This window comes from Ostrinia furnacalis, unplaced genomic scaffold, assembly GCF_004193835.3.
Source record: "Ostrinia furnacalis isolate ACB-3 unplaced genomic scaffold, ASM419383v2 OfSCF0710, whole genome shotgun sequence".
Lineage (NCBI taxonomy): Eukaryota > Metazoa > Arthropoda > Insecta > Lepidoptera > Crambidae > Ostrinia > Ostrinia furnacalis.
Genome location: NW_021130949.1, coordinates 2,016,993 through 2,032,965, shown reverse-complemented (window position 1 = coordinate 2,032,965; position 15,973 = coordinate 2,016,993). Strand labels below are relative to the sequence as shown.

The window sequence follows — 15,973 nt, the reverse complement described above, 5'->3', positions numbered from 1 at the left end:
ATAAGTACCTGGCAGTAAATTCCATTATTTATAAATTCCATTTTGCTAACCTAAGTCTAAGATACAATTCTAATAAATGTCAAAAGAACAAAGTCAAATATTAAACATGATACTGATGTTTGAGTAAGTACATGACGCTTTTACCCATAAAATATTTAAACCATATTTCACGAATGTTTTAAGTAAGTACAATATAAAATCATTTTCTTATTACATAACTATGATTGGAATGATTTCTTTCAATAAAGGAAATTATATACTTAAATTAAGAGTTTATAAGGATAGTTTGGTCTAGGTGACCCATTATTTCATATTCATTCAGATACAAAGACAAAAAAGAGTGTAACCTACACGAGTAAACATGAAATATAATGCTATGCTAATAAAACTAATAAGCCCGTTTTGGAAAAGGGATCAGTGAGTGCATCAGTGCATGTCAAAACGATAAATTATTAATAATAAATTGCATTTCAAAGAATAGATTATGAGTTTAACAACTGAGAAATGCATTGATAAGATAGGGATGATTGACCTTTAATTTTAATATTATATTCTACATTATTTCGTTTATTTTTACCAAGTTCATAATACAGATTGGAAATACTTTAAATTATTGTGTGGTAACGCTTTTAGTTATTGTCTTAAGACAAAAAGTTTTTGTCAGGGGTTTTCTAACACGTCGTTTCACTAAAGTTTATTTCATAAATTGATCGATCCGTTAATAAAACTCAATGTCCTTCAGGCGGTTTTTCTTTGATTAACAATAATTTATAGAAAATGTTTCTATTATAAGTAGAATAAATAAAAAAGATTGCAAGTAGCGTGTCTAAACTTTTAGCATAAAACAGTTAAGTGTCGTCTCGAATGCACTAAAAAAACATAATTCTGTAACGTCACGCAAGACGCGGAATATGCTTTCAAGGTCCTAACTCCAAAAGCAAACACGAGACGATGTTTCTCGTATATTCAACTTGTTTGAGACACAAGTTGCAAGTAGTTTGAAAATTATAACGTAGGATTTTTAACCTCAAGTCATTAGTCATAGAGGGGACATACATCTGCATCTATGAAACGTCTAAAACACTGTATTCTCGTATTTGTCTTCATGCAACGCTGTATTAGAGGTTAAGAAACCCTGCTATAATATATTCAGGGTTGCCAATTTTAAGGGTGGGTTCCACAGATTTTATGTATAGTTCATTGTTGTAAAAGTATAACGCCCGTATTCACAAACATTACTATGAGATCTCACAGTGCGCGTAGACGCACAGAGTGACACACGAACTAATCACAGAGCTCTATTCAACGCTGTGCGTTCGATGTGCTGCTTCTCTTAAGCAGCATCATTTGTGAATACGGGCGTGAGTATAGTTGGCAACCCTACCTGAGGTTGGACGTACGTCTTAAGGAGTGGGCGGGGCTTGCAAGGGCGCGGGCGGCGCGGTTGAGGGCAGCGGCGGCGGCGCGTCAGCCAGCGGGAGCGGCTTGGCCACGCCGATGCGGACCACACCGCGCGGAGCACCCTTCAACGCTGCTACTGCTTGTTCAAGGCTCGCGTCTTCGAGGTTCTGTGGGTGAATGAGATGTTTGATTTGATGTAACAATATTAAAAGCTGTTGCTGAACATAGATCACTACCAAACGCAAATGAGAGCGGTTAGTGGACAGTATACATACAGCGGTTTTCTTAAATCTAATGAGGATTTCGGCACATGATGTTATGGCACTTAAGAATATTAGAACATAAGTTACAAGGTTGCAAACGATATTAAAGGCAAAAAGATACGTGAAACTGTAAACCAGCAAAGATAGAAAATGGCTCCACAAATCGGTTTACACCTTCTCTATTATTCACATAGTACTGAAATGATCATAACCTCTGAATGGCGCTATTGTCATACATCAGAAATCTTGTAAACTTAAAAAATAGTTTCATGCGTAGTGGCAGGGTTAAGGCTAAGTTCAGATTGTCTTGTGCCAAAGTTCATAATTTTTTACGACAAGCGTACATTTGAACTTAGCTTTAATGTTTAATATGTCATGACGTAGTTTAAACAGTTTTATTGAGCAAGCAGCTGATTTAAATCGAGCATATCTTTTAATTAGGTCTGATCTCTTGATACAATAACTGATAAGTATTCATAAAATACATAGACCAATGTAATCGAAATTCGAGGAACGCGAGTTCGAATTAGTGATGGTCAACTCGAGTACCTAACTCGAGTTAACTCGAGTTGGGCGTAACTCGAGCCCACTCGAGTTGAATTCTCTCTGACTCGAGTTCGTAAACTGTATGGATTATGGAACCGACAGAAACTGCCGGTTATTGTTGTAGATTTTTGTGTTTTATGTTCTGTTTTTGAAAAATGTCGGGTCCTAAAAGAAAATCTTTAGTTTGGGACGTATTCGAATCGCCGGAGAGTGGACGCGTTGCGTGTAAACAGTGTTCAGATTCATTCAAATATAGTGGAAATACGACCACATTATTAAACCACTCGAATCCCATCGCCGCTCGACTATTGTGGTGAGCCCACTCGTAACACAAGCATATTTAGCTTATCACGAGGGGTTAACGGGACTATTAATAAATATTGTAAACGTTGGTCTTCTTATTACAAGTAAGGGCCTAGGCTAAAATTCGCGCAAGCGCATGCTCGTGCGTCTTTATCGAAAAATAGTATGAACAGCGCAGATTGGCGCGAGCGCATTAGACGAGTTTTCACGTCACGACGTCCGTTACGCGTACCCGCTACTTACACCTGCGCAAGTTTTAGCATGTACAGCAATGATGGCCAAGAGGTCGACCGCGGTCGCGGCGCGAAGACGATTTTGGTAGCCTGCGAGAGTTTTATGTACAGAACAGAATGATTGAAAATGAAAAACGTTTTATTTCAATCTTCTAAACAGTACCTTACAGTCGATCGCAAGAAATATTTTCGAGCATAAATAGACCTTACAGGTCAAAAGTTTGGCCACCCCTGGTATACACAGTATAAGAACCTCGTCGTTGACGAAGAGCAGGCGGTGCGCCGGCCGCAGCGGGTCCTGGTAGTCCAGGATCGAGAACCCGAGCCCGGCTCGCCTGTCACCAGCTCTGACATAAGGTACCTGGTCGTTGACGAAGAGCAGGCGGTGCGCCGGCCGCAGCGGGTCCTGGTAGTCCAGGATCGAGAACCTAGCCCGGCTCGCCTGTCACCAGCTCTGACATAAGGTACCTGGTCGTTGACGAAGAGCAGCCGGTCGCCGGGTATGAGGCGGCCGTCCTGCTGCGCCACGCCGCCCGGCACCAGCGAGCGGATCACCACCAGCGTGTGCGCCGGCCGCAGCGGGTCCTGGTAGTCCAGGATCGAGAACCCGAGCCCGCGCTCGCCCTTCACCAGCTCTGGGTAACAAAAAATTGGATATAAGTTAATTTATACAAGCATAGTATTGTCTTTCCTTTCAAAAGGTGATAATGATATTGTGATTTTGTTCAATAGAGAGAATAATTTCCCAAGTCAATTGAGTACCTGCTGCGCGAGCGCATCTTTCAGTCTACCGCCAGCGCGCCGTCTCATACGCACCTAAACTTGTTTTATAGCAAAAGGATAGATAGAGAGAGAACCTAGTGACCGGCAGAGGCTACGCGAACCCACCTTGACACCGACTGTCAACCCGTCGCTTTTGTTCGCGCCCAAGTTTGTTCTAGTCAAAACACCTCGCAATAAGGTCCCGTGCTTATAATCTGCGACTCGAAGGACCACATGGCGAGTTCGTTGAGCGGCTCAAGACTGAGGTAGCGCACCTTACCGCCATCTGTCAGCGCCGCCTTACTGGCTTCCAAGCTTGTTTGATTATAAAAGCAACCGTAATACCTTACAATAAAGTCGCGTACCTATGATCTGCGGTTCAGATGACCACATGGCAAGCCCGGTGAGCGGCTCTAGGCTGCGCGAGCGCACCTTGCCTCCAGCCGATAGAGCTCCACCTTCCTCTGCGCCGGCGCCTGCGAGGCTTCCATCAGACTTCGCCTGTAACAAACACTACATTGTAAGACTCATTTTCATGATAATCAAACACTAATTTCAATGAAAGAATACTATAAAAGTGAAATTGACAGTCTCAGATCGGTTATCTCATTCTGCGGCTTGAATACAAGGAGTCGTTTCACGTTGTGTACAGTATTTTTTTATTACTTTTACTATTCAAAAATTACAATGTGTCATGCATGTCACTAATAAAAGGAAAAAAATATGTACAGGCTTATTATGCAAATATAATTATGTTGTACAATTTTATCCAGGCATTTCGTCATTGTGTCAAACAGTACTTTTTTTTACATGTTTTATATTGTACACATTCAAGCGTTCATGTGTTTGATTAGTTAAAATTCAATAAGTGCTCGTAGTACGTAATTTTTTCTGCTGTAATAAGACTTAAGTTACAATGAAGATGTATAAGTTTTGCATGTGACTATACATCAATTATAGGCATTAATCAACTCTTAAATTAAATTCGTTTTCCTTGCATTTTGAAAGAAAGAAAGAAAAAATGTTTATTTAGTCCCAAGTCATAAACAATACTACTATGTACCTTAACAAGCGTGGTAGATGGCGGCGCTAGATCCAACGCAGGCTGGGGACGGGGCCGCGCGCAGACCATACACACTTCGCTCGAGAGTTCCTTCAGGATCGATACCACTTCCAGGTGGTTCATGCCTAGGAGCCGGTGGCCGTTCACCTCTATGGATACATACATATGAATGTTATATTGCGGTTTTAATAAATTTCTAGCTTCGGCACGAATTTCGATAAAGAACAGATGAGCCGCGAAAGAATTAAACATTGATCTAAAATCAAAGGATTCGAACTTGCAGATTCCTGAATCGCAATCTTACCACATCAGTGTAATCCATTGCGTGGGTAAATAAAGTTTGTTGCTTAGAGCAAATTAAAGGAAGAAAATAGATTTCTTCTTAGAAATGGAACATTTGAGGATCACCCATCCATTTTAAACTTCTTCCTAGACAAGATGCACTTTTTGCACATTCATAAGTGCCACTAGTGGGCTAAATTGAATAAAATATTTTTGATTTGATTTGATCGAATCGAAAATCGAATAAAAAAAGGCCTTTCGACCACTTTTCGACTGGTTTGCGATTATAATGTGCACTTGTCTAGACCCAATGGACTAATTTTGATGAACAAGAGCCGACTATGTTATACAATAGCACAAAACTTATTTATTGGCTCTACGTTTTTATCGAAATCTAAGCAGACAGCCGCAGGCATAAGGCTGGTTTTAGTGTCATGCGGACCGTCCGGTGCGGACCCGCTCCGCACGGCCAATCTGTATGAACTTCTAGGGAGCGTTTGAGAGTAATGCGGTCCGGAGGAACCGCTCCGCTCCTTAGCAGTTCATACAAATCAGCTGTGCGGAGCGATCCGCACTGACAGTCCGCGTGACACTAAAACCAGCCTAAACTAGAAACACAGTAAAGCACTCACCAAGCAGTTCGTCTCCCGGGCGATGGACGCCCGCGCGCCCTACCGGGCCCTCTGGTAGGACCGACCGTACGTAGTGGTGCGGCCTGACCTCCCTCCCTCCCTCTACGTCTACAGTGCCTTCAAGGGATATGCCCAGTCCGCCTCCGCCGCGAACTACCACGCCCACTACTATTTCTACGTCGGAACCTGTGATAAGAGAATAAAAGAGATGATAAAAATGTTGAGATAATGCAGTATTGATTCAGGTCACAACATTTAACTCTGAATTCAGAATGGGACTATAGACATTTGATATAGCTTAATACTAATAGTATAGTCCAACGATTCTGAAACGTCAAGGGATAAAACTAACAACCCAGTATTGATAGTAGTGCCCTCCTGTAAATATCATAATTATATGGCTGTCCAACGTGGCAAAAATCGGAATACATAATTGCTAAACATCTAGTATTTCTTTTCAGATAATCAACTTTAATAAGGCCTGCTATGTCCTATAACCAAACTGTGTACAAATTCACAACGTGATTTTCTTTCTTTCCCAGAAAACGAGTTCAAACTCACACCCTCGTGTTATTACTCTCCTGAGAACATGAGCAGAATAGAGTCAACAAAGTTAAGTTTTATCGGCGATACCATTTTTAAACATTCTGAAAAAAAAAAAAGTAAACATGCCAGCAATCTATAGGCAGTGTTAGAAATTCTGCAAAATAATATGAATAAAATATGTATTTAATCTATGTAACTACATTAACATACCAAGTATGGCCTGCCACTTGCGCTTGATGGCGTCCTTCTGTTCCTGCGAGCGCGGCATCTCGAAGGCGGGCTGGGGACGCGGCGCGGGCGGCGGCGGGCTGCGCGGAGGCGACGCCGGCGCGTCCTCCACGGTGCTGTCCAGCCTGCGCAGAATGCAACTTCACTATCGCGTATTAACCACTTGAGTCCCAGACGGCATTCATTAATGTCATAACAATTGATTATCTATTGTGTCTAGATTCGCGGGCCTTGAAGGATTAAACACTCATAAAACTCATTTATTTAGGCTTTTAAAAAACACTTTTACACGTCACAGTGAGACTGACTGACATAGCCCGCAGAATCGCTAAAATCAAGTGGCAGTGGGCGGGGCACATAGCTCGAAGAGCTGATGGCCGCTGGGGCAGGAAAATTCTTGAGTGGCGACCACGAGCTGGAAGACTTAGCGTGGGCAGGCCTCCCACTAGGTGGACCGACGATCTGGTGAAGGCGGACCGGTCTTTGTGGAAATCCTTGGGAGAGGCCTTTGTCCAGCAGTGGACGTCTTTCGGCTGAAACGAACGAATGAACGTCACAGTATTAACCCTACCACTGCTTCAGGACAATAAATGGGCCAGTGCTGAGAAGAAGCAGCGCAAGAAACTCAGTCACTATTAGGTAAATCAACTGAAAGCCGATGAACGAGCGGCCGAATGGGGCAGTAAGGTTCTGGAGTGAAGGCCACGTTACCGGGAAACGCAGCGTGGGACGTTCATCCACAAGGTGGACTGACGACCTCATAAAGGTACCAGAAAGAAAGGCGCTAGATGTAGGCCGCTACCAACCGGGCGATGTGGAAATCATTAGGGAAGGCCTATGTTCAGCAGTGGATGTTCTGTTGCTGAGACCATGGTGGTAATGAAGTAACTCAAATGGTGTATTGTACAAAGATAGTATGCCTTATCCTATGTCTATGCCTTCCCGAGGGCCAACGGGGTCCCCTCGAAGCGGGAATAGCTATCTCGATAGCGAGCCGTAGCTTAGAGACGGAGCTACAGACGAATGTTCAAGTTAGGACAATAACTTATGCTCCGGTGGGTAAGCCCCGTCCTTCAATCTTTAGTGAACTAGCCCTGGCGAGGAAGAGTCCCGCATGGTCTATCGGCCAATGGATATCAGTAAAGCATTTCCCGATGTAATAAAAAATCTTTGCCTCCCCTAAGCTGGGAGGCCAGCTTAGGGAATGTAGGCTGAAACTTCCGTTTAACTCTCTCTGGTAAATGAGCTAATCATGCTCCTGCAATAAAATATGTCCTGTAGGCCTAGGATGCGCGCTGCGGTAAGCGGTTATTACGCATTTTATCGATTTTGCCCATACATTTTGACGTCGATAAAATATCACGGCGCGCATCCTATCGAGGCAGGTGAAGTTGACCCTATGTCTAGGAGAACAAGGTATAAATTCAAGAAACTTTTGTTGACACTCACGAGCTATGCAGATGCGTCATCTGTATGTCGCGCTCGGCGCTCGACTCAGGACGGTGCATGTGCAGGAAAGGATTGTGAGGCGCCGCCACGATGGCCGCCGACTCGCCTGCAGCGATCGCTTGTTGAAGCTGCTCGAACTTCGGACCGCGGAGGTATCTGTATAGTAAAAAGTTGTTTTCAGCAATGGGCAGGGCACATAGTACGCAGAACTGACGGCCGATGGGGCAGCAAGTTTCTGGAGTGGAGGCCGCGTAAAACGCAGCGTGAGTCATCTACCTTCAAGGTGGACCGACGACATCATAAAGGTAACAGGAAGGCACTGGACGCAGGCCGCTACCAACCGGGTAACATGGAAAGCATTGGGGAAGCCCTATGTTCAGCAGTGGACGTCCTATGGCTGAGTAACTCTCATCATTATTATTATAATAGACCATGAAAGTGTAACGTCACAAGTCTTATGAGGTTGTGGAGATGCCCTTCGTGCCCAATATTGAGGACCCGCGCCTGATTGATGATTGAGTTGACAGTTTTATTTTAGAGGCACAGCACACATGCTACTTTTAGCATTGGCGATCGGCGATTTAGCTGCTTTTTAGAAGTTGAATACAGCGACCACACATTCTAAGGCAGCGGCGGCGATTGAGTCGCTATTTAGAAGTTCGATACAGCCACTGATGTTGCTAAAACGCGCGATTCCGATACCACTTCCCAACAAATGAAGTCGCGAAATCACGATTTTGCATCGATACAGCTGCCAAATGCCGATCGCCGATGCTAAAAGTAGCATGTCTGCTGTGCTCTTATTCTTATGGATCTTATCTAACAGCAACTAACCTTTCCAACTCCAGCGTAACCACATTCCCGCTCTGTTTCAGCGCGTCCACAGCGCGCTGGTTGGACTTGCCGGCGAGGGACACTCCGTCGACAGCCACGATGCGGTCGTTGACCCGCACCTTTCCGCTGAGCGCGGCTGCGCTGCCCGCTGTCACTGACTTCACGAATATTCCAGAAAGCTCTTCCTTTTCGCATACATAGCCTGTTGATAACAGAAACATTATAATTTCTTGTGGTTGTCATCATTAGAGGCTAAAAGAGAGGCAAAGCGTGCTATTGAGATGGCTATGCTTGATGTTTCTTTACGAGATCGAATCAGAAATAAGGAGATCCGTAAACGAACTAAAGTCGCTGACATAGCCCGACGGATTAGCAAGCTGAAGTGGCTATGGACAGGGTACATATTACGCAGAACTGACGGCCAATGGGGCAGCAAGGTTCTGGAGTGGTGGTCGCGTACCAGAAAACGCAGCGTGTGACGTCCACCTACAAGGTGGACCGATGACATCATAAAGGTAGCAGGAAGGCGCTGGACGCAGGGCACTACCAACTGGGCAACATGGAAAGCATTGGGGGAGGCCTATGTTCAGCAGTGGACGTCCTATGCCTGAGACGATGATGATGCTGTCATTTTATTAAGACAGTTATGTGGATATTTTACCTGCTATGGTTATTCCAAGGCCATTTTCGTCTTTCTTTAACTGCACAGTAAATCTGTCAACTTCTGGCGATTCTGCGTCTGTAAAAACAGAAAGAATTATAAACAAATTCAGACAAGACAAAATCAAGAATAAGTTGAGATCCAGATTATTTTGTTACCTGTTTCTGGAGGTGGTGTTATAGATTTGTCAAAGACAAATCTGGTAGACGTAGAGTTCAGAGATACAGGCGTCGGCTGAGTGTGGAAGACTTGCTCGAAACCAGCATCCATGAGGTAACGATCCAGCGCCTCTGGATCAGATAGGAGCCTGGTAAAATAAGAAATGATGTCAGCGTGCAATATACAAATGACTCAGTTCCTATTGTTATTTGTTACACGTACGAATACCAGCTTATTTTGTATCGCAAATTTTACAATCTTTGCATGTAGGCAACTACACTCTTACTTAAAAAAAAAGATTTTCTATGATGATAGTAAACAAAACAATATTATCAAGCCTCTTTTTAATTCCAACTTTGCCCAGGATCCCATTATCGCGGAGTCACCTGTGGATATTAACGCAATTGCTGAAACATTCAATGAATTGCAATTTACTTTTTTTTTCATAGGAAAATGGCCCCTCTTGATCCTAAGACCCTTGGCAAGGCAGACTGTCCTTGGTTGGTTAGTATTATAGGATTGTTTTTTAATGACGATGATGAGTGCAGCACGCCCGCCACTTGTTCCGAACCTATCTCCATCAGCTTACACACCTAGCAGGCACTACGGGCGCGGGTGACGCGGCGGGGTCAACAGCATGACAACGAGCCGAGCTGCAGCACGCCTGCCTCCTGCTCCGAACTAGTCATAACCTATCTCCATCAACGCCTTATACTCACCTAGCAGGCACTACGGGCGCGGGTGACGCGTGCGCCGCGGCGGGGTCGACCGCGCGCGCGACCACAAGACGCACGCGTGATCCTGACGCGCGTAGCACGCCCGCCACCTGCTCCGAACCCATCTCCATTAGGCTCACCTAAAACAATAGATCTTGGCTTGTAACGAGAACACGATAACCTAAGGCGATTATTACACTGCACCGCGCTCCGCGTGGCAACATATAACGAATCCCGCGCGCAAACGCGTTGTCAGTGTGTTGTGCCGCGCGTGTTTTCTATACAAACTGAGGCACTTGCATATAATGATTAAATCTGTCGTCCCGCGTACCGCGGCGGAGCGCGGTGCAGTGTGATAATCGCCTAAGTGATGTGTCAACTTATGTAGTTGTAAAGAAGTGTATGTTGCTCGTTTGATGCACCTCACGAGTAAACTCGCAATGTCGACATGTATCAATGAGTTTTCGTATTCAAGCGGGTGTTGGAAACCAACAAGGAGTTTTTATACTTTTTATTACTTTTTCTTCTAAACAAAATAAAATCAACTTCTTCTCTTTGACAGCTGAAAGAAGGTCGTTTTATTCATACATTTTATCCATATTTTAATACATTATTCAATAATTCATACACATAATTAATTTATGTCTTATGCTACATAAATTTGGTGCCGAAACCCATACATCGTTCACATTGGTTTTTTTGTGTGCTGCTGGAAAATTATCCCGAGGGCCAACGCCGGCATAGTTGCCGATTGCAGTAGGTATTATGGCTACCCAGGTTTGTGGTGACACTAACCAAAAAATCAAACTATTACAAGGACAATGCAAGGCCGCTATAACACGATGTGTTACTTTTTTGGACAAAAAGTCAGACCCGAGTGTGTTCGAGTTGACGAACAGAAGGAAAGCAGTAGAAGAAGCATTCGCGCGCTACCACCAGCTGGCGGACGAGGCCATTCTACAAGGCCAGGAGGTGTTGGACGGTGAAGAGGAGTTCGAGGAACGCTATTACGATGTCCTCTCCCGGATCGACGCTCTTCTGGACCGCCGCAGCAGTGCTTCGCCGCTGGGGTTTGCGAGTGCCGTGGACGCTTCGACGCCGCTGTTCGAGACTACGAGGCTGCCTCCGATAGAGATCCAATCGTTCGACGGTAACAACGTCGGTTCATACAAGCCATTCATAGAACTTTTTATGGCACTCATAGGCAAAAACTGTAAGTTGTCTAATGTTCAAAAATTATTTTATTTAAAGGGCTATTTAAAGGGCGAGGCTTTAAATCTTGTAAATAATTTGCCTCTCATAAACCAGTCGTATGATGACGCTCTTGCTTTGTTGAATAGGAGATACGACACTAAGGGACTAATGATTAAAACGCATATTAGTGCTATTTTAGAGCTGCCTAGTATTACGCGTGGCACTGCCCAGGCCATCCGTTCCTTAGTGTCACAGATTTCGCAGCAAATGAGCGCGCTACGTAGCTATGATGAACCTGTAGATAGCTGGGACTCCATATTGGTTTGCATTATGATGAAAAAATTAGATTCACCGACTGTAAGATTGTTTAATGCAGAGCAGGACTTTCGTAGCATGCCCAGTATGGAGTCGCTGTTGAGTTTTTTAGAGAGACGTGCTATCTCGCTCGAGGCTAGCTCGGCTTGTGACACGAGCCGTACAGAAAGGGCTTCGAGGTCTTTTCATATTTCCACTTGTAATACACAATCGAATCCAAAGTGTCATAATGTAAAATCTACAACGATTCCTTGTTTATTATGTAAAAATAGTTGTCACAAATTGTACAAATGCCCTACTTTTTTATCAATGACGCTTTCAGAAAGGCTTTCACATGTAAATAATTACAATTTATGTAAAATATGTTTAAATAAGCATGCACAAAAATGTAGATACAATTTTACATGTTCCTTATGCAAAGAGAATTCGCATAATTCTTTAATACATAATAATTCATTTCAGCAATCAAAACCTGTACATATTAATTCATTGCATGCATCCAACAATGTAAATAATTCATGTCAATCTGAAACTGTACATACTCATCCAAATAATAATTTGTTTCCTTCTACTTATTCACACAGGCAAAATAATATGCCTCATGTCGTCAAGACTGTATTAGACTCAGGGAGTCAAGCTTCTTTTTGTAATCAGGCCTTAGTCGTCATGCCAGGTCTTCATACATATTATAATACAAAGGTATTTCATACATTGGGTCAAACTCGATGGGTGTCTTGGTGACTCTGATCCATTCATAAATATGGTTTCGATGGTTTTCATTGCTTTTACATTATGATATCTTTTTATTCATACAAGTGAGGAAACTTGAACCAAGTTTATTTTTATTTACATTAATTTCAGTTATCTTTCAATATGAATGTTAAGTGTTTTGTGTTTGTTTTAATTGCTTATGTGTTCTGATAAAATTCGAAAATATAATGTTATACATAGACCGCTACATTTCCAGAGATTGCTAAGAATCTAGATTTCATGATTGCTTTGATTTATACACCTGAAAATGTTATCTTTCATAATTGTATTTTAAGAGTAATAATTTCAAGTTCAGTTAGTTTAATCATAAGTTTTTATTCATTGTTTAATACAAGTAACTTTAATTCTAGTGCGTGTTGCATTTCGCGCGCGAGACTATGTTGGAAACCAACAAGGAGTTTTTATACTTTTTATTACTTTTTCTTCTAAACAAAATAAAATCAACTTCTTCTCTTTGACAGCTGAAAGAAGGTCGTTTTATTCATACATTTTATCCATATTTTAATAAATTATTCAATAATTCATACACATAATTAATTTATGTCTTATGCTACAGCGGGTTAGAATTTGTATTTATGTCTGATGTCTCTGGTACTCATAGTGCATGCTAGATGACAGTTTTAAAAGTCCAAGGATATAAATTTAATAACTTACATCTCCAATTTGCAGGATATGATCGCCAGATTTCAGGCGGCCGTCACGATCCGCGACACCACCCGCCAAGATCGTTTTGACAATAACACCGCTAGTTCTTGCCCCAATAATACCTGTCAAATCACAGCAAAAGGAACTTTGTATTAACCAGCAACTCACAACGAATTTCATGCTATAAAATCTGTTTGAGAATGTACACATTTAGATTGATAAATTATTATGTTCTTACCAAATCCAAGACCAGTTCCATCATTCACCAGGTTTATAATCTCAACTTGAGCCCAGTCACCAGCTACAATATTGTGTGATGTTGATGCCAAAGAATCATCATTTCGAGACAAATCCAAAATTCCACGGCTCTGAAATTTAATTATATTGATGGCCTTAATTTGTATTTCATAAGCTTGTAATACATTCTGTAGTGAATTTCTACAAGAATGTAAATTCCTAATGTGGAAATTATGTGTATGGTTTAGTATAAATTATTAGTCATTACTATAATGAATCAGGAAGATAATTACTAAATACAATAATGAATGTAAGGTATACTTTAAAAGTCACTGTAATAACCTGCTTTGGTGACATGTTGGAATCAACTGAGGCACTGTCAAGGCCTAAAATGCGTTCGTTATCAGAACTGGACCCAAATTCCAGGCTCTGAGGCGGAGACACCTGAGGCACTCTTTGTTCCTCTTCCCCTTCATTACTGCCATACAAATTTCTTGCTTGCAAAGCCAAGTCACCTGGAAGTAAGTGAAATATAAACCAAAATATTTTTTGTTTGGTTTAAATGCATTTGTTACACTGGATGTGTTCTGTGATCTGCCAGGCTAGGTTGCACGCCGTGATAAACTTTATCGACATCAAAATGTGTGGGAAAAATCGATAAAACGGCGTGATAACCGCTATCGCGGCGCGCATGCTAGGCCTACAGGTCAAATTACAGCCTTCATCATGTATGAATGTCACTGTTAACTACTCCAGTGTGGCAAATCCTTCAGCAGCAATTCTGTTGAGAAATAGTTATTCATACAAGACTCCACCTGGATACAAGCAGTGCTGGGCTGGTTATAGAAATTAGTTGCTGTGCTAGTCTTTCAGTTGAAAAATACAGGGATAACATTATGAAAATCAAAGCATAATTTGAACAGAAGTTTCATAATTACCAGCTGGAGTAATATCAAAATCACTGGGCAGAATAGATGGGTGATGTGCCACTTGAGTGGCAAGCATTCCAACTGAGTCATGTAATGTAGCAATGCTTTTCAATATAGGGCTATCCAGTAAATTGATAAGCAAAGTCAAATCATCACTTGTGGCCGCCTGAAAACAAATTGTATTTCTGTTGTAATTCTATGAATATAGCTACATTATTACATGTACTTTTTATGAGTCACACAAGCAATTTTGTTCATCTCAAGCATAATAATACCTTTAATTTTGGGTCGTCACTTTGATCTACAGCAGCCTTTACACTCTCCAATTGCTGTAGAGCGTTAGAAATATTTACCCCCAAATGCATCCTGCAAAAATAACGTGTGTTTTAATTATCAAGTACAAATTAATACAGAAATGAATTCTATGAGATTGCAATTAAATTAAACACTTACGTGGAAATTAATTAAAACTGTAACTAAAAGCACAGAAACCTTATAAAGAGCACAGAGCTTTGTAGATTAATACTGAGCCCTCAATCATTAGACAAGATTTCGATCTAAAACTATTGATTTTGCGAAATAGATGCGAAATCAGTCACACAAATCACAACTTTTTGTCCCGCACTAGATTAACTACAAGTTACACTTGCATTAGTTTGATAGCTTGGTGTGGATGGTTGACTGCTAAATAAACATTTTCATTTCTACAGTACGTTAATTTAGTTGCATTATTTTCATGAATTCACGAAACAGAGCAAAATAAAAATATGTCCGAAAACTAATTTTTGACAGCTCTGAGTTTTTTTTAAATGAAGTTTTTCGGCTTTGGGTACAAGGCACAAACCCTTTAACTATGGACCGGGCATACTTAGAAAATAATCGTACTCAGTAGGTACATACATGATTTAGGAAAGAAAGAGGAACATCAAGAAATTTTCAGAAATAGTTGGTGGGTGACGTCAGTTGAAAATGTTGCCAACAGTTGCCAAAATGTACTATTTATAGCCCGACCAGGAACATAAAAACCCTCGCCATGTTGCGGAAAATTAATGGTACTAATTTCTTTTAATGGCAACAGTAACTGAAAACTTCATTGATACGTCACCTTGCATGTCAGTCTATTGCTGTCAAAGTGTAAACAAACTTTATTTTAAATGTGCGCAATTGATTTTGTGAATTAAATTGCTAAAATCTTTTTATAGTCGTGAAAGAAAAGTGGTTCACAATGTGTTAAAGTATTTGTCGAAGAGAAATACTAAGGGTTCGGACAATATTTTCATTGAATAATGTTTCCGACAAAGGTTGTCAAATTGACTGACATGTTTATCATATAGTACAGTCCACTATGAAAATTAGCTCTGGTTTGTTTCAACTACTTATTTTAAAGTATTTTGTCACTTTCTAAGTGTTGAATTTTATGGAATTGGGAAAGAAATACCGAGTTTGAAGCGTTCATGAGCAGACATTGCAGTTAAATATTCAAGTTCTGAATTTGATTATTGATGAATAATAAAATAAATCCTACTGGCTCGATTGATGGTTTCATTTAATTTATTTAAACTAGATTACCTATAATAATGTTTTTTCTTTAATTTATGAAAATATCAAATTAGCCCATAATCCTGAATCCTGATAAGTACATAAAGTTAGCCTATTAATTAAACACAGGTAGGACTGTACTCAGTGTTGCACTATCAAATGCAATTGACGCGCCTCTATGCCAGGGTTTTTATGTTCCTGGTCAGGCTTTACCAAACATTATCTACATCTTTTTTCATACGTCACCACACTACAAGTAAGAAGG

At 41.4% G+C, this 15,973-nt stretch overlaps 1 protein-coding gene across 2 annotated transcripts; it reads right to left on the bottom strand.

The window, feature by feature from the left end:
• Positions 1-35: 35 nt before the first annotated feature.
• Patj (patj crumbs cell polarity complex component) lies at positions 36-15,019 on the bottom strand. 2 transcript variants are annotated; one of them, XM_028300450.1, is made up of 17 exons: positions 14,662-15,019; positions 14,445-14,535; positions 14,179-14,335; positions 13,583-13,755; positions 13,242-13,371; positions 13,013-13,125; positions 10,082-10,218; positions 9,362-9,510; positions 9,204-9,281; positions 8,543-8,744; positions 7,709-7,864; positions 6,242-6,384; positions 5,486-5,671; positions 4,572-4,720; positions 3,874-4,009; positions 3,215-3,381; positions 36-1,568 (listed from the first exon to the last, which is right to left on the bottom strand). In XM_028300450.1, the coding sequence occupies exons 2-17, from the start codon at positions 14,532-14,534 to the stop codon at positions 1,404-1,406; spliced, it is 2,331 nt and encodes a 776-aa protein (XP_028156251.1). In that variant the 5' UTR covers position 14,535; positions 14,662-15,019; the 3' UTR covers positions 36-1,403. The 2 variants fall into 2 exon arrangements, with proteins under 2 accessions (XP_028156251.1, XP_028156250.1); XM_028300449.1 differs by having other exon boundaries at positions 14,623-15,016.
• Positions 15,020-15,973: the final 954 nt, after the last annotated feature.

What these genes read in the sequence shown, in the direction of transcription:
- Patj (XM_028300450.1), bottom strand. Translation starts at nt 14,534, where the DNA reads ATGCATTTGGGGGTAAATATTTCTAACGCTCTACAGCAATTGGAGAGT. An exon ending in GCGCCCGTAGTGCCTGCTAG is followed by an intron (nt 9,511 to 10,081) that starts GTGAGTATAAGG and finishes TTATTTTACCAG; the next exon opens with GCTCCTATCTGATCCAGAGG. An exon ending in CCTTGGAATAACCATAGCAG is followed by an intron (nt 8,745 to 9,203) that starts GTAAAATATCCA and finishes TGTTATCAACAG; the next exon opens with GCTATGTATGCGAAAAGGAA.